General features: G+C 36.0%; 1 protein-coding gene across 1 annotated transcript in view; it reads left to right on the top strand.

Annotated features, from left to right (window-relative positions):
• The window catches only part of LOC149772534 (uncharacterized), an 88252-nt gene that overhangs the window by 49967 nt on the left and 12089 nt on the right, over positions 1–26196 (top strand). Inside the window, exons 10-15 of the mRNA XM_089947652.1 lie at positions 5358–5606; positions 6484–6605; positions 12166–12329; positions 17429–17556; positions 20954–21523; positions 24046–24061. Of these exons, the coding sequence (XP_089803778.1) occupies positions 5358–5606; positions 6484–6605; positions 12166–12329; positions 17429–17556; positions 20954–21523; positions 24046–24061 (1249 nt within the window). The remainder of the gene's footprint in view (positions 1–5357; positions 5607–6483; positions 6606–12165; positions 12330–17428; positions 17557–20953; positions 21524–24045; positions 24062–26196) is intronic.

Below are 26196 nucleotides of genomic sequence, written 5' to 3'. Positions count from 1 at the left end.
GTATTAATGGTGGAGGAAGAACCCAGGAAAACCCAGGAAAGAACCACTGTCCCACGGGAAGCTACTTGCAAATTTTCTCAGATACCCATATTAGCTGAATCTGAGACTCGAACCCACGCAGATGGAGGTGAGTTGGCAGTGATCCTTAACGGAGAGTGCTTTACACCACTCTGACACTCGGGGCCCCTGGAAGTAAGCTCTTGTCTTGGGTTCAGTATGTGAGAAAGCTGCCAATAACTTAACAATGGGTTGGGCTGTTTCTCATCCACCAGTTATACTGGCTGTCTCGCATGACCTTTCTTGCCTTGGGATATGGCATTGAATCCAAGATAACAGCAACAACAGCACTTAAAGTGGATATACAAGACAGATTGGAAATACAATTGCTAGCAATTATGTAATCATGTTTGTTTGATCCCATGGGAGGGTTGATGGCATATTACTTTTGTGGTTCTCAATGTTAGTATCCACTGTGTGACTATCCATCTGCCTGTCAGATTTTCTCAGAAACTATGGAGCCAAACCGTACAAGGATTAAATATTGAAATAAGCTTGACTGAGTCTACAAGATCAAATTGCACTCTCAAAATTCATTATTCTTCACTTGGAAAAGGGATACAAAATGACAAAGACATTCAGACTTTTTATAATGTGATTATAGATAGATTTAGAATTGGACATTTGGTTAGCAAAAATTATAAAAGGTATTTACAACAATCAATATAACTTGTTAATTAAACCTTCCTTCAGACCTGTTTTGAGAATGTTTCTTTAAATACTTTAGTAGAACAACAACTACTTCACAGATCATCCTTCACCCCTAGACTAAAACGTTTAAGCTTAGAAAGCCAATTTACCTGCTCAACTATGTGGCTTGACGTAGTGAACTCCTATAATACAGGGATTGGTGTCAACTCCCTTGAATATTGATGTTACTGCTTCTGATCATGCCAAGTAGCATGCTTTCTACACAGATGGGTATTGTTATCCATACACAAGTAGCATGCTTTCTACACCCAGAGGGGTATTGTAATCCATACACAAGTAGCATGTTTTCTGCACACAGAGTGGTATTTAAATCCATTATGCCAAGTAGCATGCTTTTTACACACAGAGGGGTCTTGTAATCCATTGTGCTAAGTAGCATGTTTTCTACACACAGAGGGGTATTGTAATCCATACACAAGTAGCATGCTTATTACACACAGAGAGGTATTGTAATCCATACACAAGTAGCATGCTTTTTACACACAGAGGGGTCTTGTAATCCATTGTGCCAAGTAGCATGTTTTCTACACACAGAGGGGTATTGTAATCCATTGTGCCAAGTAGCTTGCTTTTTACACACAGAAGGGTATTGTAATCCATACACAAGTAGCATGCTTTCTACACAGAGGGGTATTGTAATCCATACACAAGTAGCATGTTTTCTACACACAGAGGGGTATTGTAATCCATACACAAGTAGCATGCTTTCTACACACAGAGGGGTATTGTAATCCATACACAAGTAGCATGTTTTCTACACACAGAGGGGTATTGTAATCCATACACAAGTAACATACTTTCTACACAAAGACTGGTATTGTCACCATGGCTTAATGTGTTGGCTGTAGAGGTCAGTATGCAGTAGCATACTCTGTTTTTGTATACATTGTCACCATGGCTTGATGTGTTGTCTGTAGAGGTCAGTAGTCAGTATGCAATGGCATACTTAGTTTTTGTATACATTGTCACCATGGCTTGATGTGTTGGCTGTAGAGGTCAGTATGCAATGGCATACTTAGTTTTTGTATACATTGTCACCATGGCTTGGTGTGTTGGCTGTAGAGGTCAGTATGCAATAGCATACTTAGTTTTTGTATACATTATCACCATGGCTTGATGTGTTGGTGTTGGCTGTAGAGGTCAGTATGCAAAAGCATACTTAGTTTTTGTATACATTATCACCATGGCTTGATGTGTTGGTGTTGGCTGTAGAGCTCAGTATGCAGTAGCACACTTAGTTTTTGTGTACATTATCACCATGGTTTGATGTGTTGGTGTTGGCTGTAGAGGTCAGTATGCAATAGCATACTTAGTTTTTGTATACATTATCACCATGGTTTGATGTGTTGGTGTTGGCTGTAGAGGTCAGTATGCAATAGCATACTTAGTTTTTGTATACATTATCACCATGGTTTGATGTGCTGGTGTTGGCTGTAGAGGTCAGTATGCAATAGCATACTTAGTGTTTGGACACATTGTCACCATGGCTTGATGTGTTGGCTGTAGAGGTCAGTATGCAATAGCATACTTAGTTTTTGTATACATTATCACCATGGCTTGATGTGTTGGTGTTGGCTGTAGAGGTCAGTATGCAATAGCATACTTAGTTTTTGTATACATTATCACCATGGTTTGATGTGTTGGTGTTGGCTGTAGAGGTCAGTATGCAATAGCATACTTAGTGTTTGGATACATTGTCACCATGGCTTGATGTGTTGGCTGTAGAGGTCAGTATGCAATAGCATACTTAGTTTTTGTATACATTATCACCATGGCTTGATGTGTTGGTGTTGGCTGTAGAGGTCAGTATGCAATAGCATACTTAGTTTTTGTATACATTATCACCATGGCTTGATGTGTTGGTGTTGGCTGTAGAGGTCAGTATACAATAGCATACTTAGTTTTTGTATACATTATCACCATGGCTTGATGTGTTGGTGTTGGCTGTAGAGGTCAGTATGCAATAGCATACTTAGTTTTTGTATACATTGTCACCATGGCTTGATGTGTTGTCTGTAGAGGTCAGTATGCAATAGCATACTTAGTTTTTGTATACATTGTCACCATGGCTTGATGTGTTGTCTGTAGAGGTCAGTATGCAATAGCATACTTAATTTTTATATACATTGTCACCATGGCTTGATGTGTATGTGTTGGCTGTAGAGGTCAGTATGCAATAGCATACTTAGTTTTTGTATACATTTTCACCATGGTTTGATGTGTTGGTGTTGGCTGTAGAGGTCAGTATGCAATAGCATACTTAGTTTTTGTATACATTGTCACCATGGCTTGATGTGTTGGTGTTGGCTGTAGAGGTCAGTATGCAATAGCATACTTAGTTTTTGTATACATTATCACCATGGCTTGATGTGTTGGTGTTGGCTGTAGAGGTCAGTATACAATAGCATACTTAGTTTTTGTATACATTATCACCATAGCTTGATGTGTTGGTGTTGGCTGTAGAGGTCAGTATGCAATAGCATACTTAGTTTTTGTATACATTGTCACCATGGCTTGATGTGTTGGTGTTGTCTGTAGAGGTCAGTATGCAAAAGCATACTTAGTATTTGTATACATTGTCACCATGGCTTGATGTGTTGTCTGTAGAGGTCAGTATGCAATAGCATACTTAGTTTTTGTATACATTGTCACCATGGCTTGATGTGTTGCCTGTAGAGGTCAGTATGCAGTAGCATACTTAGTGTTCGGATACATTGTTAGAATTGCTTGACATGATGCCTGTAAAAGGCACAAAAACATACACCACTCACATCCACAAATTGCCAAATAAATGACTGTGTCACATTTTTCTCCTTTTCTGTAACCTTGTAAGTAAGCTTTGTTGTTGTAGGCTTAACGCCATATTTCAGCACACAATAGGCTATACATGGCGGCAAGTATTAATGGTGGAGGAAGAACCCAGGAAAACCCAGGAAAGAACCACTGTCCCATTCGAAGCTAGTGGCAAGTTTTCTCCGATACCCATATTAGCTGAATCCGAGACTCGAACCCACGCAGATGGGAGGTGAGTTGGCAGTGATCCATAATGGAGAGTGCATTACATCACTCGGCCACTCGGGACCCATGGAAGTAAGCTCTAATCTTGGGATCAATATGTGAGAAAGCTGCTGGTAGCTTAACAATGGGTTGGGCTGTTTCTCATCCACCAGTTATACTGGCTGCCTTGCATTACCTTTCTTGCTTCGGGATATGGCATTGAATCCAAGATAACAGCAACAACAGCACTTAAAATGGATATACAAGACAGTGTGGAAATACAGTTGCTAGCAATTATGTAATCATGTTTGTTCGATCCCATGGGAGGATGGATGGCATATTACTTTTGTGGTTCTCCATGTTTGTATCCACTGTGTAACTATCCATCTGTCTGTCAGATTTTCTCAGAAACTACTGAGCCAAACCGTACAAGGATTAAATATTGAAATAAGCTTGATTGAATCTACAATATCAAATTGTGCTGTCAAAATTCATTATTCTTCACTTGGAAAAGGGATACAAAATGACAAAGACATTCAGACTTTTTTGTAATGAGATTATAGAGAGATTTAGAACTGGACTTTTGGTTAGCAAAAATTATAAAAGTTATTTTCAACAATCAAGGTAACTTGAATAATTAAACCTTCCTTCAGACCTGTTTTGAGAATGTTTCTTTAAATACTTTAGGAGAACAACAACTACTTCACAGATCATCCTTCACCCCTAAACTAAAACGTTTTAGCTTAGAAAGCCAATCTACCTGCTCAACTATGTGGCTGTTACTTAGTGATCTCCTATAATACAGTGATTGGTGCCAACTCCCTTGAATATTGATGTTACAGCATCTGATCATGCCAATTAGCATTCTTTCTACACAGATGGGTATTGTAATCCATACACAAGTAGCATGCTTTCTACACACAGAGGGGTATTGTAATCCATACACAAGTAGCATGCTTTTTACACACAGAGTGGTATTGTAATCCATACACAAGTAGCATGCTTATTACACACAGAGGGGTACTGTAATCCATTATGCCAAGTATCATGTTTTCTACACACAGAGGGGTATTGTAATCCTTACACAAGTAGCATGTTTTCTGCACCCAGAGGGGTATTGTAATCCATTATGCCAAGTAGCATGCTTTCTACACACAGAGGGGTCTTGTAATCCGTTATGCCAAGTAGCATGTTTTCTACACACAGAGGGGTATTGTAATCCATATGCCAAGTAGCTTGCTCTTTGCACACAGAGGGGTATTGTAATCCATACATAAGTAGCATGCTGTGTACACACAGAGGGGTCTTGTAATCCATTATGCCAAGTAGCATGTTTTCTACACACAGAGCTGTATTGTAATCCATATGCCAAGTATCATGTTTTCTACACACAGAGGGGTATTGTATTGATTGTAATCCATATTTTGTTAGTTTTTGACTTTAAGTTGGAGGAGTATTCTCTTCAAAGGACTTGCTGTATATTCATATCCCAGCCTCAGATCCAATTCATTTCATGTATCTTGCAACCTTGACATGTCATTTACTATATCAGCAGGTGTTGTTTTCCATATTATACATTCTTTCTCTTTTAGGACAAGCGTCAAGAAGTTGTCAGCAAGTATTTTCAGCAGATTTGCCGCATTTTGAAGGATAAGCCCAGCTTACAACACCTTGTGAGTTTTCTTGCTATTGACAATACCCAGCTTGACCCACAGTTAGAGACCTTGAAAAAACAGATTTTCCAACTGGCCTCAGGGCAGCCATATTGGGGAGAGGAATTACCTGCTAATTGGCTTCCCTTGGAAGAAGCACTCATGAAGCTTAAAGCCTCTGGCATCAAGGTACAATAAATGCAAAATCATATTCTACCAAATACTGTAATCTTTCTACCAAATTTAAGTATGTGACGTCTACTGTTTGTGTCCATGATAAGCAAGCAGGATATCCTACATGGAGAGTTCTATCAACATGAGGTTTTCACTAAGTAATATATTATGTTTAGTTGGTTCTAAATATAAGGAGTGCTGACGTGATGATCAATATGACTGCTTTAGCAGCCATCTAGAAAACCTTGTTATTGCTACTCCACTTGGATGGTTCTATGACGATAAGGTTTTCACTAAATGATTTCTTAAAATTTAATTCTTTAAATTTTAGTCATATTTTTTTAACATCATGTAATTGGCTGTTGAGCAGATTCAGCCACGTGAGTAGTCTAAGACCATGTTGGGCCTCTTGTTATAATTTTGTGTGTTATCATCATTACAGTTCTTATGTTATTTGTGCCTCGCTTGGCGTTCAGCATTAAGAGGTTAGTGTTAGGACTGGTCGGCCTGGTGTCAGGATAATGTGACTGGGTGGGACATCATGCTACATGTCTGCGGCATGATGCCCCAGTGCTAGACATCACTATAAACTGCCACACTGCAGACATCTTTGCGATATGACTGAAAAATTGTTAAAGCTACATTAAAAATCAAAATCACATCACATCACTTATGTTATTTGTGACATTGTCAGAGAGAGAGAGAGAGAGAGAGACAGAGTGAGAAAGAGACAAAAAAAATGTGTTGAATGTAATTAAAACTAACGATACTAAGTCATCATGAAAAACAAAGTCATCCTGTCTTGCAAAAGATAATAAAATCACATGGGGAATTTCTCTAATGACAAACTTTAGCCATGGCAAAGCTATTTTTATTAATTCTTTCTTGTTAGGTCATTCCACACAGTCTAGTTGAGGAACTGAATCAGGGAGGAGCTGTTCCGATCAAGACCACAGAACAACTTGAGCTGTTTCTTAGGTTTCAGCATGAGACTGGCAACATTCTCTACTTTAGGTAAAAAGAAAGTCCCTTTGGCTAAATAATTATTGTACCATTCTTGTGTATGGAAGAAAGACTGGCAACATTCTCTACTTTAGGTAAAAAGACAGTCCCTTTGGGTAAGTAATTATTTTACCAGTATTGTGTAAGGAAGAAAGACAGGCAACATTCTCTACTTTAGTTAAAAAATAGCTGATGAATTTATATAATGTACAAGTATTGCTGAGTGTAGTGTTTATAAATTTGTCCTCTAAATTATAGTTATCATTTTTAATTCGAACCCAGCATTTATTATTGCATTGATGCTAGATTTGCTTGCTTTCGAAATATTATCAACTGATTGTACGAGTGTTAATCCATAAGTTTTGGCAATTGGAAATAAGTTTGGCTGCAAAGTGGAAATTTCATGATGCTCTTAACACATCATTTCCGAGTTTCCTTGACCTCTTTTTGTGTCTTAGATTTTTAAATGAAAGTTGTTTGCATAAAAATTATTTATTGCTATCATAACATCTCAAGTGGAATCAGTCCCTCATTGTATTGCAGTTAATATATGGCAGGATCTATTTATTTAAATTATTCATTGAAATTACAAAGTGCTCAGTAATACAATCAAACTAAATAACTCGTTTGGGGTTATTGTGAATTTATTTAGAGACATTTTGGATCACATCGCTGTGTTCAAGACTGTCAGCACATCATCACTATTCCAGGCTATTGGTACTTCAGCACATTCAAGATCGGAATTCATTCATTACAGCACTGGAATTAATTGGGAATAATCCATCCTTTTAGATTTGTGATAGAAATTTTAGAACTATTTGGGATTTAATTCACATTACAGTAGTTTCTTCGTAAGGTTTCACAGTATATTCTATGCAGATAAATTATTTGTTGCATTTTGCTTGTCTGGCTATCACTCTTTTCTGTTACTTTAAGAAAAGAGATGCCGTAGGTCATGGGTTCAATCCTGGCTGAGTCATACCAAAGACTTCTAAAAATGGTACTAACAGCTGCCTTGCTTGGTGCTCAGCATTTAGAAGTTAGTGTTAGGACTGGTCAGCCTGGTTTCAGGATAATGATACTTTGTGGGACATCATGCTACATGTCTTTGTCATGATGCCCCAGTGCTAGACATCACTTTAAACTGTCACACTGCAGACATCTTAGCGATATGACTGAAATATTGTTAAAATGTTAACATCCAAATCACACGCACACACACTGTTACTTTGAATCCATATAGTTGTAATAAATTCCCTTGATTACTTGAAACCAAGCTTTGTTAACATGGTGGTAGTGATGAGATTCTTATGGAATTCGATTGTCAGTATTAAAGTAAAGTTACAGCCTCTAATTTTCAAACTCACCCACTTTATTTTCTATACAATGAATAACCTCCATAATTAGTGTCCGAGTTCCACAACATTTGGTATTTTAATGGATAATGATGAGGCATTGGATGACTTCCACTGAATTTGTTATGCTAATGGATAATGATGAGGCATTGGATGATTTCCACTGAATTTGTTATGCTAATGGATAATGATGAGGTATTGGATGATTTCCACTGAATTTGTTATGCTAATGGACAATGATGAGGCATTGGATGATTTCCACTGAATTTGTTATGCTAATGATAATGTACATGCTTTGTATGATTTCATTGCATAATAACTCTCCTGATTAGTGTCAGATATCGGCTCAGTTAGGTATGCTACTGGATAATGATGAGATCTTGGATGATTTCAGCTGAATTTTGTATGGTACTGGATACAGATGAAGTCATCCCAATTTCATTGACACAGAATAACCGTGTCCACATGTCACTGTTGTTATGCAGCATCATTTAGCAGAATGATTACCACTGGTCATCAGACAGACAGCTTCACACTGAGAAATCTCATAAATTCCCTTGATTATTATTGGATTTTGACAAAATATTACAGACTGCTTGATTCATATGAACCCAATTATCTCCCTTGATTATTATTGGATTGTGATCAAATATTATAGACAGTTTATACTAAAAAGCCCAATTAACTTGATAAATTATTATTAGAGTTTAACCATTTTTTATTTGCAGTATGGCATTGATGTGTTCAGTTAATTACAGATAGCTTGATACTGATCAATTCAATTAGCTTTCTTAATTATTATTGGATTTCAAACAAATATTGCAGCTGGCTTGATACTGATGTGTCCAATTAACTCCCTTAATTATTATTGGATTTCAAACCAAATATTGCAGGTAGCTTGATATTGATGCGACCAATTAACTCCCTTAATAATTACTGGATAGAAACCAACTATTGGTGGTGCTCTACAGTTTTGAACTTTGCATAGGGTTATATTTATAAAGAAAAAGAATTTCCTCAGTTTTTATCACTGTTTATACTGATATTTAAAAAGAACTTGTATAAATTTGGTATTGTACAAAGAACTTTTAGTTGCCTTTATTTTGTTGTGTGATTGGTGTGTGTAATACATATTGTCCAGAGTATACATCTTGGCCTTACTATAGATGTGTAACTTTCTAAATACTGCTAGCTCTGCTTGGTCATTTTCCCTTCCTGGACTTCAGAGATAAATTGTAAAATACAAAGAGCTGTTAACATCTTTTATATTTATATTTTTGGTAATTCATTCATTGCTTTCAGAAGCAGGTATTGTCTAGCCTGGTCAAATTTGTTTCTTGATTTCATTTACTGATAAAGACGATGTTCATTAGACAAATTCAAGCTAAAAAAATTTTAATACAAGGATGGAAATGTAAACAATTTCACCTCACCCTTGCCACTCTCTCAGAATTTCATAGCAACTTAGGTTATGCTAAAGACAGGAACATGAAACTTGCCACAGTTATTCCTGAGATGTCACCAATAACTTGTTAAGTTTGAAAGGAATGGAACAGATGAGGTTCATGGAGTATCTGCCTCATATTCCAGAGGTCACAGGTTTGAACACTGGCCAAGTCATATCAAAGACTTATAAAAATAGTACTAATAGTTGCCCAGATCTATCAACCCTTCTGATTTTGCTGTAAGTCTAACGACAACGATCCTTAAAATACTGATTTAAATAATAAAAGGAAAAACTATGGAAATATAATTGTTGCAGTAAAATCTGCATACTGTAGTATCATCAGTTTTCATGGGGGGCCAATTTTCGTGGTTTTGGTTGTTGCCCCGAACCACAAATTTAAATCACCAGCAAAAAATGAACTACGTAGGATAATGACCCCCTCACGTTTTCTTAGTGTTTCATTCCTAGAAATTAACACAGCTGCTAGTATTTGATAATTTATGTTCAATACTGTAATCTGGTAATTCAATATTTGCTTTTACGTGCATTTGTTTTATATCTTTTTTTAAAGCCTTGTTTTCATTAAATATTGATGGATCTTCCTGGTCTAATATGCGTGAAATTCTCAAAAAGACTCAACATTTCTCCCTGTGACGTGCCCTATTTTCCTTCAGGATGTGCCCTATTTTCATATTATGGTAAGCTTTCATGATACCCCAATGCTAGACACAACTATAAACTGCCACACTGCAGACATCGTAGCGATATGACTGAAAAATTGTTAAAGCTACGTTAAAAATCAAAATCACATCACATCACGTAATCATGTTGGCCTACTGGGATTACATTTTAATGAGTTAGGTATTTACATTTTCAAAGCAAAGTAAAAACGTATTTACCGGTGCACTGATATAAAATGTCCAATGCAATAATGCATAAACAAACAATAATCGAGTCAGTGTAGTGTTAAGCAACTCGCAATTGCTAAATTCTTTTCGTTGTTCGATTAAATTATACACAAATCTAAATTAGGCAGAAACATTACGAAAACAAAATTAAATAAGTTACTTTCCAAACAAGTTTATACCATTTCTTTTAAATAAGTGTGCACGGCAACCTTGAGATAAGTATACATGTTGTTTTGTTTTTTTTAAATATAAGTTTGCCAAAATAAATGGATTTAGAACTTATCTCATGCATCTTGAGATGTCTCGGGGTTATAGGTCAGCTAATACACGGGTCATGCACTTTTTAGTGTTTATACCTGTTCAGTATGCAGGTCTTATATGCTAGTATTTATCATATTTAATTTAAAAAAAATGATATCCATGTTCCAATACATGTTAATAGCGATAGGAAAAAATAAGCCTCTTAATAAAGCTTTAAGAATCAGTAATGTAGAATAAAAGGAACATTTAGATTGTTCTGAATAAAATCAAGAAGGAACACAATTATGTGTTTTGGACATCACATGTCGATTTGAGTATGTCACATGGCGGGAGATATGATTGCCATCACGTGAAATGAAGAAAACAATTCAAGATTTGCTTCTTGTTGAGAGATAGCAACAAGCCATTGAACTGCAAAGGCTTTAGAATTGAAGGTGTATGTGTATTTGACACTATTTAGATGAACATAATGTTTACCGTTGATGAATCAGTTTGAAACAGCGGGGCTTGTATCAGTGCTTACAGTTTATCTATCAGTCATACACTTTTATCTGTTATATTAGTACATGTACGACAGGTAAATTGTAAGCACTGATACAAGTCCCTGTGGTTTGGAATAATGAACTTTTTAGATACACGTTTACCAACTTAACAATCGTAGTACATGATATTTTGTTACACCTTATGGAAAACTGGTCAAACTTACAGAGAAATATTAGCTGTCTTACTGAGATGATCTTGTTAGGGCTGACAGGTCTGGCTGCCTTGTTTGTCATTCAGCGTTAAGAGATCAGTGCTAGGACAGGTCAGCCTGGTGTCAGGATAATGTTACTGTGAGAAACATGCTATATGCCTGCGGCATAATGCCCCATTGCTAGACATCACTATAAACTGCCACACTGCAGACATCATAGGAATATGACTGAATAATTGGTTAAGCTACGCTTAAAAAATCCAAACCAAATTCCCTTTCTTTGTGATATGATTGATGTGTGTCATATGGGTCACAGATTATACAGCTTGCCCTTACTTGAGATGTGCATCTTCAAAAACACTGCTAGCTTTGCTCATTCATCTTCACTTCTGGTCTTCAGAGGTAAATTGTAAAAAATAAAAATAAACAAGCTGATAATCGTCTTTGAAATTCTTATATTTGATATATTTGTTAATTCATTATATGCACTTTCAAACGCTTGTATTACCTTGTTCAGCAACATTGTTTCCCAATTTTAAAAGCTGCTAAGGGAGCAGTCATTTTAGTTAGCTGTGGGCTTAGATTATGCACAATTTCCACAAGTACAATATCCAAAGAAACTGCGGCCAATAAGCATGAAAAAACATGTAGGTACACCAACATGCTCTCCATCGTGCATGTTACGAATGTAAATAACTTTACCTTACACCAGCCACTCTCTTATACATTCTTAATATATGTAGAGTGCCCATATTACATACAGCTAGAAAATAAGTAGTTCAATTAACTCCCTCATTCACAATTGTTTCTCTTAAATCTGATGGAATTATTTAACCTGCTTCATAGAGCAAGAGAACAGTTATATACAGTTCTGTCTAATAATAAACATTTATATTGTAATTTTCAGTGTGGAAAGTTTGAGGGATTGGATTGTGCTTGATCCAAAATGGTTGATTGATGCCCTGAAGTCCCTCATCACCGCTGAGATGTTTGTTCTTAACAACTACCCTGCAGTCCGGAGCATGTGGTTTGAATTCAAGGAGAATGGAAAACTTACCTCTCAATTGATAGGTGTGTATGTTTCTAACTTATTTACAAAAACCTGGTCTCCTTGTAATGTAATACATTCCTACATTAAGCGTTGGTAAATTGTTCGCAGTATTTGTATTTAGTCATTGACAGTTTGAGGCTGATGTCACTACATTCATGTGTATAAGTGATATCACACTACATTAGACGTAATCTGAGAATTTTGACAATGGAAATTACAGTCCAAATAGGGTGACCAAGTGGTCTAAAGTGCTCTCCATTAAGGATCACTGCCATCTCACCTCTGTCTACTTGGGTTAGAGTCTCGGATTTGGCCAATATGTGTATGTGAGAAAGCTTGCCAGTAGCATCTTGAGAGCCTGTGGTTCTTTCCAGGGTTTTCCCGGGTTCTTCTTCCACCATTAATACTGGCTGCCATGGATAGCCTATCATGTGCTGAAAAATGGCATTAAACCCTAAAACAACAACAACAGTCCAAATATTGCTATCCCATACAAGGAGCGGAATTTTCCAGACTATTTCTGTTTATAATGCCCTATATTACACATTCAATACAGTTTTCCAGACTATTTTTGTTTATAATGCCCAATATTACACATTCAATGCAGTTTTCCAGACTATTTTACAGTGCCCTGTATTACACATAGAGTTGTTTTCAAGATTATATCTGTTTATAATGCCCAATATTACACATTCAGTTGAGTTTTCCAGACTATTTCTGTTTATAATGCCCAATATTACACATTTCCAGACTATTTTTGTAGTGCCCTATATTACACATTGAGTGCAGTTTTCTAGACTATTTCTGTTTATAATTCCTTATATTACACATGGAGTGCAGTTTTCCAGACTATTTCTGTTTATAATACCCTATATAACACATAGAGTGGAGTTTTCCATACCATTTTTATAGTGCCCTATATTACACATAGAGTGCAGTTTTCCAGATTATTTCTGTTTATAATGCACAATATTACACATTGAGTGCAGTTTTCCAGACTTTTTGTAGTGCCCTATATTACACAGAGTGCAGTTTTCCAGACTATTTCTGTTTATAATGCCCTATATCATTGAGTGCAGTTTTTCAGACTATTTTTATAGTGCCCTATATTACAGAGTGCAGTTTTCCAGACTATTTCTGTTTATAATGCCCTATATTACACAGAGTGCAGTTTTCCAGACTATTTTTATAGTGCCCTATATTACATAGAATGCAGTTTTCCAGACTATTTGTATAGTGCCCTATATTGTACATATAGTGCAGTTTTCCAGACTATTTCTGTTTATAATACCCTATATAACACATAGAGTGGAGTTTTCCAGACTATTTTTATAGTGCCCTATATTACACATAGAGTGCAGTTTTCAAGACTATTTCTGTTTATAATACCCTATATAACACATAGAGTGCAGTTTTCCAGACTATTTTTATAGTGCCCTATATTACACATAGAGTGCAGTTTTCCAGACTATTTATACCCTATTGAAATGCAATTGGGTCTGTGGAAAGACAAGATTGTAGTGCCTTATGGAATTATGTCACACAAGTGAATGATGTGATTGTTATCTTTTAGTTCCAGTCAATATTACACCTCCTTTCAGTCATCTATTTTGCTTTATGTTTACACTCCGTATATGGTAGTACATATCACATTAGTCCTATCTGTTCAGCCTGCATCCATGGTAACTCAGTAAGTACATATTCAGACTTGAACTACAAGGGTCACAGGTTTAGTATTCCAATACTGTGCTAAAAGTCACGTTAAAACCAGCAACATAATGCATCTTTTATGATCTGTATTGAAACATGGACATTATTATTAACATCAAGTGAATTTATGTATATTGTAATGTTATTGTGCATCAGTGTTTTACCCTAGAGTTATTTCCCTATAATATCAACCATGTTTCATGGAGGATACTACAGACCACAGACAGATGTAGTCATGATATTTGATGGTTGCATTTGTCATGGAGGATGCTACAGATCACATACAGGTGTAGTCATGAGATTTGATGGTTGCATTTGTTATGGAGGATACTACAGATCACAGACAGTTGTAGTCATGAGATTTGATGGCTGCATTTGTCATGGAGGATAATACAGATACAGACAAGTGTAGTCATGAGATTTGATGGTGTATTTATCACGGATTATTCTAAACATCACAGACAGATGTTGTCACTAGATTTGATGGTTGTTTTTATCATGGAGTCTGCTACAGATAACAGACAGGTGTAGTCATGAGATTTGATGGTTGTATTTATCACTGAGGATGCTGCACATCAAAGATAGGTGTTGTCATAAGATTAGATATTTGTATTTATCACGGAGGATTCTAAACATGACAGGTGTACTCGCTAGATTTGATGGTTGTATTTATCATGGAGGATACTACACATCACACAGACAGGTATAGTCACTGGACTTGATGGTTGTATTTATCATGTAGTATGCTACAGATCACAGACAGGTGTTGTCGCTAGATTTGATGTTTGTATTTATCATGGAGGATACTACACATCACACAGACAGGTGTAGTCACTGGACTTGATGGTTGTATTTATCATGTAGTATGCTACAGATCACAGACAGGTGTTGTCGCTAGATTTGATGTTTGTATTTATCATGGAGGATACTACACATCACACAGACAAGTGTAGTCATGAGATTTGATGGTTGTATTTATCATGGAGGATACTGCACATCACAGACAGGTGTAGTCATGAGATTTGATGGTTGTATTTATCATGGAGGATACTACACATCACACAGACAGGTATTTGTCATGGAGGATACTACAGATCACAGACAGGTGTAGTTATGAGATTTGATGGTTGCATTTGTCATGTAGGATAATACAGATACAGACAGGTGTAGTCATGAGATTTGATTGTTTTATTTATCACGGAGGATTCTAAACATTACAGACAGGTGTAGTCGCTTGATTTGATGGTTGTATTTATCATGGAGGATACTACACATCACATAGACAGGTGTATTCATGTGATTTGATGGTTGTATTTATCATTGAGGATGCTACAAATCACAGACAGTTGTAGTCGCTAGATTTGATGTTTGTATTTATCATGGAGGACACTACACATTACAGACAGGTTTAGTCGCTAGGTTTTAGGTTTGCAATTATCATGGAGGATGCTACACATCACATACAGTTGTAGTCATGAGATTTGATTGTTGTATTTATCATGGAGGATACTACATATCACATACAGGTGTAGTCATGAGATTTGATGGTTGCATTTATCAAGGAGGCTACTACGCATTACAGACAGATGTAGTAATGAGATTTGATGGTGTATTTTTCATGAAGTATGCTTCAGATCACAGACAGGTGTAGTTATGAGATTTGATGGTTGTATTTATAATGGAGGATGCTACACATCGGAGACATTTGTAGGCATGAGATTTGATGGTTGCATTTATCAAGGAGGTTGCTACGCATTACAGACAGATGTAGTAATGAGATGTGATGGTGTATTTATCATAGAGGATACTACACATCACAGACAGGTGTAGTCATGAGATTTGATGCTTGTATTTATCATGGGGGATACTACACATCACAGACAGGTGTAGGCATGAGATTTGATTTTTTGTATTTATCATGGAGGATGCTATATATCACATGCAGGTGTAGTCATGAGATTTGATGATTGTATTTCACATGGAGAATGCTACAAATCACAGACAGGTGTAGTCATGAAATTTGATGGTTGTATTTATCATGGGGGATGCTACAAATCACAGACAGGTGTAGTCGGGGGCCCCGAGTGGCCGAGTGGTCTAAAGCGCTCGCCGTTACGGATCACTGCCATCTCACCTCTGTCTGTGTGAGTTCGAGTCTCAGCCTTGGCTAACATTGGTACTTGAGAAAGCCTGCCAGTAGCTTCTTGTGGGTCGGTGGTTCTTCCCGGGGTTTTCCAGGGTTCTTCCTCCACCAATTATACTGGCCGCCATGTATAGCCTATCTTGTGCTGAAAAATGGCGTTAAACCCTACAACAACAACAACAGGTGTAGTCATGAAATTTGATGATTGTATTTCACATGGAGGATACTACACATCACAGACAGGTGTAGTCATGAGATTTGATGGTTGTATTTATCATGGAGGATGCTACAAATCACAGACAGTTGTAGTCATGAAATTTGATGGTTGTATTTATCATGGAGGATGCTACAAATCACAGACAGGTGTAGTCATGAGATTTGATGGTTGTATTTATCATGGAGGATGCTACAAATCACAGACAGTTGTAGTCATGAAATTTGATGGTTGTATTTATCATGGAGGATGCTACAAATCACAGACAGGTGTAGTCATGAGATTTGATGGTTGTATTTATCATGGAGGATGCTACAAATCACAGACAGTTGTAGTCATGAAATTTGATGGTTGTATTTATCATGGAGGATGCTAAAAATCACAGACAGGTGTAGTCATGAGATTTGATGATTGTATTTATCTTGGTGGACACTAGAAATAACAGACAGGTGTAGTCATGAGATTTGATGGTTGTATTAATCTTGGAGGATTCTACACATCACAGAATGGTATAGTCATGAGATATGATGGTTACATTTATCAAGTAGGCTACTATACATCACTTACACTGGCGATTCAACAAAATTTTAATGAACGTTTTGGTTAAACGTTTAGTAAAATCTTGCCAAAATAAAGGTGATATTTGTTTGTGAGCTTGCCAAAATTTTCAATGAAATATCAAATATTGTGACCAAACCTTTAAATGAATTATCAATGAAATGTCAGTCACAGAGTCAGTAGGACCCTAGGTTTTCAGGGGGTGTCAGACTCTTACGGTATCCCTGTGCTGTGGTTGCTTTGGACAGCATGTCAGTTGTAGCATACCTCAAGCATCATTGCCATGGACAGCATATAAACATAATGCGCTATATACCACTAAGCAGTCTGGACAACAAAATAAACACCCAGACTTCCATCATAACAATACACACATAAACAGATTACACCATCCACAAATATACATGTAAGCATAAATACACCATATACAAATAAACACAACGTGTTGTTTTATTGGCTTGAATATCTTTATGAGATACAGTATCTATTTCTAGATGCCATCTGGACAAAAGAGAAACACCCAGACTTCCATCACTACAAGGAGATTATTTTACAACTCATGGAAAAGTTGAACATTTTGGCCAGGCCAAGGTTGTACAGTCCAGATGCAGAAGAAGTCAAGGTCAGTTAATATAAACAAGTATATTTTGTGAACTCTTTTTCATCAGTGGCTAATTAAAGTTATAAAGGAGGCACTTGTTCTTGGAAAGGAATCTGTTGGGACTTAATAAAATCATAGATGGAGCCTTGGAAAGGATTCTATAGGAATTTTTAAAAGTTATTGGAAAGGCTCTACCCTGTATATCCTGTTTACCTGCAAAGCTAAGATTTAACTCGTTCACATACATAATACACACCATATAGTACACAATTGATACACATCAACTTACATGCAAATAATACATACCTTCATGTACACAGATGATACACACCTTCATGCACGCACATAATACACACCTTCATGCATGCACATAATACACACATTCATGCATACAAATAATACACACCTTCATGCATACAAATAACACACCTTCATAAATACAAATAACACAGACTTCATACATACAAATAATACCCATCTTCATGCATACAAATAATACACACCTTCATGCATACAAATAACACAGACTTCATACATACAAATAATACCCATCTTCATGCATACATATAAAACAAACCTTCATGCATACAAAATGATACACACCTTCATACAAATAATACACACCTGCATGCATACAAATAACAAATGTTCATTCATACAAAAAAAACCTTCATGCATACAAATAAAACAAACCTTCATGCATACAAATAACAAACACCTTCATTTATAAAAATAATACACACCTCCAAACATACAAATAATACACACCTTCAAACATACAAATAGCATACCTTCTTGCATACATATAATATGTTCGTTCATACAAATGATACACACCTTCATTCGTAGAAATGATACAAATACTACACACAAAACTTGCTTACATATAATGGACACCTTTATTCATGCAATTAACACACACCTTTATTCAAATAACACACACCTTTAATCATGCAATTAACACACCTTTATTCATGCAGTTAACACACTTTTATTCATGCAATTACCACATTCATGTATAAATGTAATACACCTCTTCATGCATACAAATAATACACACCTTCATGCATACAAATAGCACACAACTTCATTCATACAAATAATAGAAACATTCATGCATATAATACACACCTTCATGAATGCAAATAACAGATTTCATGCATCCAACTAATACACACCTTCATGCATACAAATAATACACACCTTCATGCATACACATAACACACACCATGTATAAACATAATTCACAATTCAATGTATCCCACTGGGGTGTAAAATGGAGGGTAAAAAAACAACAACCTTGGTGTCAGAACTGGGGGACAAATGAAAAATGTGGGGGTCAAAAATATACTGATAAATGTTCATATGACTCAGACTTTTTCAGCTTGAAATAGGATACTGTGACCTGCACAGCATGCTCTCTCTCTCTCTCTCTCTCTCTCTATACAAACAAATCAGCATGCACAATTAACAAACAAATGCATGGTCCATTCAAAGAATAATTTTATTAGTTCATTCTTCTTTTAAATTCGTACTTTTAACAATCTTCATATAATCCTTTTGAAGCAATATTATAGACCAACGCATTACATACAAGGCAATACAAAAAGCCCAATAAATCTTTTATAACCAGATAGCAGTTAATTTACTGCCTGTCATAAAGTGTGTAATATATCATCGGTTTCATTGTTCTTCATCCTAGAACACATTTATCAAAAATGCTAATGATTAATCTTCTTTCTAATAAGTTACACTTGAACTTTAAGATCTTTTTTTTGCAGCCAGGTTAAAAGCCAACAAATTCTGCAATGATCCCATACTTTTTAATCCAAATAATGCATTTGTCTTCGAAAGTTTACTGATTTCTTTGTTGTGAAAGAATGTCTTGATATATATGTGTTCTCCAGATATCGTGTGGCAAACGAGGGCAGATTTTTAAAATTTTTAAACTTTGTCATGAAAGGATTATTCACCTTTGCAGCCTTGCAATTACGCAACCAGAAGTCACACCGGTAATCCTAAAGGATGTGCCGTGTTCCAGTAAAGGGAATTATTTTCTCCATTTTTCATTAAAGTTAGAGCCACAGTTCCACAGTTACTCTTTTGTGTTCTGCTTCTTTCACTTTCTTAGCTAATAATTCCTAGTGCACAACGTTTTAATCTGGAGATCAGTTGTTAGTGCAAAATACATTGAGTTTAAACATCTAGATGACATCTAGCTGAGTTCGATGGAAATCGCATGAGTGCTCACGAGATTAGAGGAACTACTCCATCATAACATTGCCTATGCTAGCCTGGGTCTTTGTTTTGTTTGTTCCCTGTGTTGCACTCTGCTATATGAATAGAGGAGCGCAATGCAGGGAGCAAACAAATCAGGTAACCAGTCAATGCCTATGCTTGAAGTATACATGATGCCATCCCTTGTCCAATGCATTGGGTATTAAATAAATCCTGATTGCATTATGCCAATCCTTTGCATCAAAAAAACACACGGCATCAAAATGTGTGCATCAATTTTCTCCAGCGTGCGTCCATGATGCACAAATGAGTGTAACGGGAAACACTGCACTTTAAGAAATACCACCAATATGCACCTTCATGCATACACAGTAACACACACTTTCAGGCATACAAATGATACTCACTTTTATTCATGCATATAACACACACCTTCGTGCTCACAAGTAATACAATTAACACAGACTTAATACATCAAAATAATATAAACCTTCATGCATACAAATAGTACACTCCTTCATGTATACATATATGACACACCTTCAAGCATACAAATAACACACTTTCAGGCATACATATAAGACACCTTCATTCGTACAAATGACACACACCTTCATTTGTACAAATAATACACACCTTCATTCATGCAAATAATACACACACCTTCATGCATACAAATGACGCACCTTCATGCGTATATATAATACACACCTTCATTCATGCAGATAATACACACCTTCATTCATGCAAATAATACACACCTTTATTCATGCAAATAATACACACCTTCATGCATACAAATAATGCACATTCATGCATACATATAATACACACCTTCATTCATACAAGTGATACACACCTTCATTTGTACAAATGATACACACCTTCATTCGTACAAATGATACACACCTTCATTCGTACAAATAATGGACACCTTCATGCATATATATATCACAGACTTCATGCATACAAATAATGCATACCATCAAAGTCCTCAATTTTAAGGCTGTTTTAACGTGTGCATGCATCTAATAGATGCCTTCAAAGTTCTGTATTGCAAGGTTAAATTTAACTTGTGTATACAAATATACACAACTTATAATTACTTTTAAGATAATTTTTGTTGAGACCTCTATGTTTAAGTAAGAGTTTAATCAAGTTTAGATGTTTTGTCTTTTAGGTGGAGGATTATTTCCTTGCTCCATGCATGCTGCGCCAGGCAGCACCAAAAGATCTCATCACCCTTGGACCAAATTCTCTGCAGAAAAATACATCAGTCATTTGCTTTGTATTTACGGGGAAGTTTTTACCCACGCCTGTCTTCCACAGACTTCTAGCTGCATGTGTGGCGCAGTGGCCCATTGCCAAGCAGAACATGGAAAATCTAATCTTCTGTGGCTGTTGTCTCTTTGACGTTGACCTTCATCATAGATTGACCTTGTTATTCAGGGAACATGGCATATTTGCACAAGTCACAATATTAGGGACCAATGAGAACACCCCATCTTACAAACTATGCATCAAGGTTCGGGAATTCCTAGCCATGAATCTGCGCAGTATCATTGGATGTCTAGGACAGAGTCTGCAATTTGAGTTGTCTATACAGTGTCCTCAGTCTGACAGATACAGTGTAGACTATCAGATCCCTGTTGCCACTCTGCAGGGTAATGTAGACGTTCCCTGCCATTTCCATGACACGAGCCATGTGATTATTTCCCATGATGTACTAAAGTTCTGGTTTCAGGAAGAGGTGAGTAAGAGCAGATGAGTTCTTTGGATTTTAGCTTGCTGATTTCAGACAGAACATGATGTCTTTTAAATTTAATCTGATTTTGTACCCTGATCATTTATTAGAGGAAATCTCTGATATTGTAACAATGTTAGTTGTATGAAATCCGTTATTAAATCTGAATTGTTTTTAATGCTTGTAGACAACACATTTCTTATTGTAACACTAAAGTCGATATTCACTATAAGCACACTGACTGATAATGTATACATTTAAAACAACACGTAGAGATACACGTATGAATGTTACATTAATAATTACTGGAAATATGTCCGGTCAGTTATGCAGAAACATGACATCATGGACATTTTGCTAAACTCTTGGTGTGATATATACTGATATTTAGCTGAACTAGTCATAGACAATATGAGCTTATTGGGTGATCTGTTGTACATCATCCATCAATCATATGTATTTATTTTTCTGTCAATTTATTAGCACAAGCGTGTTATCGCAACCCCTCCTAAGTTATTAGAAGGTCTGCCATGAAACTGTGCACACATAGTCATCCCTAGGTCAAGATGAACCTTAATGAAGATGGTTCTGCTTAGATATCCAATATGGCCGTAGAAGTGGCCATCTTGAAAATCTTGTTGTTGCTACTTTTCTTAGAGTATGGTCTTGTTAACAAGGAAATGTTGCTAAAATACTTTTTTATAATTTTTTTAATTGTTTCCAGATGTAAATGGTGCTGATCTTATGTAGGATTTAGCGACCATCTTTAATTGGTTCTAGATGTAAATGGTGCTGATCTTATGTAGGATATGGCGACCATCTTTAATTGGTTCTAGATGTAAATGGTGCTGATCTTATGTAGGATATGGCGACCATCTTTAAAATCTCATTATTTCCTCTCCTCATTAATTGATGGTCAAACTTTAAAATGGGCATTTGACTCAAAGACTTTGTGTGAGGCTTAGTTGGTCCTGAACAAAATAGTGCCAATTTGATGTAGAATATTTATGCCATGGCAGCCATCTTCATAACCTTGTTTTATCTACTCCTTCTGAATGGATTGTCACATAAAGATGGGGTTTTAACTAAAAGACATCTTATGATATTTGATTGGTCCTTAGTGAAAATTATACCAATCTGATGTCCAATATGGCTGCCACAGTGGTCATTATTAAAATCATGTTATTGTTATTCATTCTCCATGTTTCAACATATCCGCTTAGAGTTTTCATTAAAGACATCATAGTGTTCAGCCAGTCATAAATAAACATGATGCCAGTCTGACATCCAATACAGTTGCCATGGCACTCATCTTTAAAATCTTATCACACTTCTGTTTGAGCAGGAAGTTATACTGGTATGATGTCCAGTTGGTCAGTAATGAAAATGGTGAAAATATGATGTTCCCTCTGACCACTACACTTGGCATCTTGTAAATCTTGTTAATTCTCCTGAAAGGAGATTCATGTCTTGAAAATACTGGTGTTTAATCCTCACCAACATGGATGATTATTTCAACATCGGGATTTTGCTTCGAGATTTTTTACGATACCTAGTAAATATCCTACGTATATATAGCAAATATACATTAGTATATATAGTAAATATCCTAAATGAATATGGTGTCAGTCATACATCCAGTATGGCTGCCATGATGACTGTCATAAATATCTTGTTGTCAGTTTCCCTGATTCATGATAGCATGGGGTTTTCACAAAGTTCAAATTAAAATGGCACCAGTCATACATCCAATATGGCTGCCATGATGACTTTCATAAATGTCTTGTCATTTTCCCAAAGTCATGATAGCATAGGGTTTTTAAAAAGTCCTAAATTTAACTGGTGCCAGTAATACAATATCCAATATGGCTGCCATGGTGACTTTCATAAATGTCTTGTTGTCAGTTTCCCATAATTGATGATCATAATGACATACGGTTTTCACCAGAAGTGTTCTTATGATGTCTACTTTGTTCTAATGAACAGTGCAATGCTTATATGCAGTATGTGTACCACAGTAGCTAATTAAAGTATTACAGATGGTTTCAACACTTGAATTTCGGAGTTTATGTTCGCCCAGTAGAGCATCAGATCATTCAAGGGACTATTGTTGCTTCTTAATGTAGATGATAGGTTATAATACATGCCATATAAACTCATCAATGGATCCATGCACTTCACTTTAGGGTCATGTTTGGTAAAATTCAAGAAGGATCACCACTGTTTTTCCCATGCCAATGTAGTCCTCACATACTATAACATGTGTTGCTTAATGTGTTCTTTTTATCCCATATCAGCAATCTTTCTGAAAACTATGGCAGATTCCTTCCACCATAATCTCTACATTTAGCCTGGATCATCAGTCTTAGAAAAAATGGCAGACTCCTTACACAACATCGGAACATTTATCTCATATCATCGGGGATGGTAATTCCTGTTCCTACTTAAGTGAGGACCCCAAGTTTACACATAGTGACACGTAAGCAGTAATAAATAATAAACTTTAAATTTTTTTTTTTACTTTCCAGGAGCCTGCTGATGGATGTAAGTATACATTTGTCTCATTGTGTACTTTAACCATTAAATAATTTATGAGATTACTGATGGATGTAAGTATATATTCTTTACATTGTATACTTTAACAATTCAATAATTTATGAGATTACTAATGGATGTAAGTATATATTCTTCTCATTGTATACTTTAACTATTCAGTAATTTATGAGACTGCGGATGGATGTAAGTATATATTCTCATTGTATACTTTAACCATTCAATAATTTATGAGATTACTGATGGATGTAAGTATATATTCTTCTCATTGTATAATTTAAACATTCAATAATAATTTATGAGATTACCTTTCAGAATCTTCTTTCTCTCTTTTTGCAGTAATTTTATCTAAAGTTTGTTTGTTTTGCTTTTGTAATTTCTCTAAAGTCATCATTGTCATAAGGTCAGGTGGTGTGACAATCATGAGTTCATGATCAGTAGTCAGTCATTGTTTTGCTAGTCCTCATCAATGGTCAGATCACTATTGCAACTATATATGTCTTATGATGCACCACCCTTAGGTAACGCTGTACACATAAATGAAACCTGAGTACATGTATTTAACCCAAATAACAAATTCCATGACAGCTAGTCCTACTCAACGGTCATCACTATTATAAGTCTTATGATGTACCAAATTAATCCCATGCTCTAGTTCATTGTATTGCTAGTCCTACTCAACGGTCAGATCACTATTGTAACTATATACAAGTCTTATGATGTACCAAATTCATCCCATGCTCTAGTTCATTGTATTGCTAGTCCTACTCAACTGTCATATCACTATTGTAACTATATATAAGTCTTATAATGCACCAAGTTGTATTGCCAGTCCTACTCAATGGTCAGATCACTATTGTAACTATATATGTCTTATGATGCACCATAGTCAGCAGTCAGTTGTTAATACTGGCCACCAAGTATAGCCTATCATGTACTGAAAAATGACATTAAACCCCACAACAGCAACAACAACAACATCATTCCCAGTCAGAAGCTTATGTGATATTATATTATATTATGGTTATGTTAGCTCCACAGGCTGTTGTTTTATATGATGTCATATTATGGTTGTGATAGCACTAAAATCTGTAAATGTATTTGGTATCATAGTATGGTTATGTTAGACCACCTGGATGTAAGTGTATTTTCTGTTGTAGTATGGTTATGTGACTGGCATGTACTGGGCATCATCTGTCATCAGGCAGGTGTCTTTCAACAATGATTCCTTATTTCAACATCACAAAATCTTCTCAAACAATTTTAACCAAGGTTGGCAGCAGTCTCCTCAAAAGGTCTTGCCAACCATCCAGTAGGCTTACCATTGCTAAATTAGAAACATTTCTGAATGTTGGGGAACATAATGCAGATTTCGTGGTCAAAAACCCTTTTAAGGCACTGGCTTTGAGGTAAATATCTCTAAGGTGAGTGGTTATGGTCAACATCCCTTGTAAGGTACTGGCTTGGAGGTAAATATCACCAAGGTGAATGGTCTTGGTCAACCACACCAGTGTGAGGTGTCTTGGTCATCAAAACCACTGAGTGGCCTCTTGTTTTGAAGAACTGATTAGAATTAAAAGACAATAAGGTAAGGTACAAAAAACTCAGAAATGAGTTATTATACACAATGAAGACTGAGTCTAATTGAATGCAGAATGAACATATGAAATGACGAGTGCATTTTGCGGAAAAGTAGACCAAAATTGCAAAGTGTAGAATCCAGAATGGTGAATGAAAAATGAAAAATGAACAGAATGCAATTGCAGTTCCTCAATCAGTTTGACAATATTTTCAAGCAACCAGTTAATTTTCACAATCAGAAACACTTTTGCATGATGATAAAGAATCACGTTTTACGCTAACAACATTAGCCTTATTGAGGCAGAAGTCTATCACCACTGATGACTATTTCTGAGCGATTTTTTAAAATTGAAATAAAATAATAAAATTTGCAGACTAATATTCTGCAGTTATAATCTTACATATCTATGGCCGTTGTACTTTTATTATTCATGTTCTTTCGGTTTATGCATTTCTAATAACATTTGCCACCATTTGAGAAAAGCTAGCACTTGTTTTAAGGCAAAGATAAATTGGCTTTGGAGTCAAAAGGTCAAATGTTAGGG

Source organism: Sinohyriopsis cumingii, unplaced genomic scaffold (genome assembly GCF_028554795.1).
Source record: "Sinohyriopsis cumingii isolate HCF-2022 unplaced genomic scaffold, ASM2855479v2 utg001397l, whole genome shotgun sequence".
In the NCBI taxonomy this organism is placed as follows: Eukaryota; Metazoa; Mollusca; class Bivalvia; order Unionida; family Unionidae; genus Sinohyriopsis; species Sinohyriopsis cumingii.
This window is presented reverse-complemented; position numbering and strand designations above follow the sequence as displayed.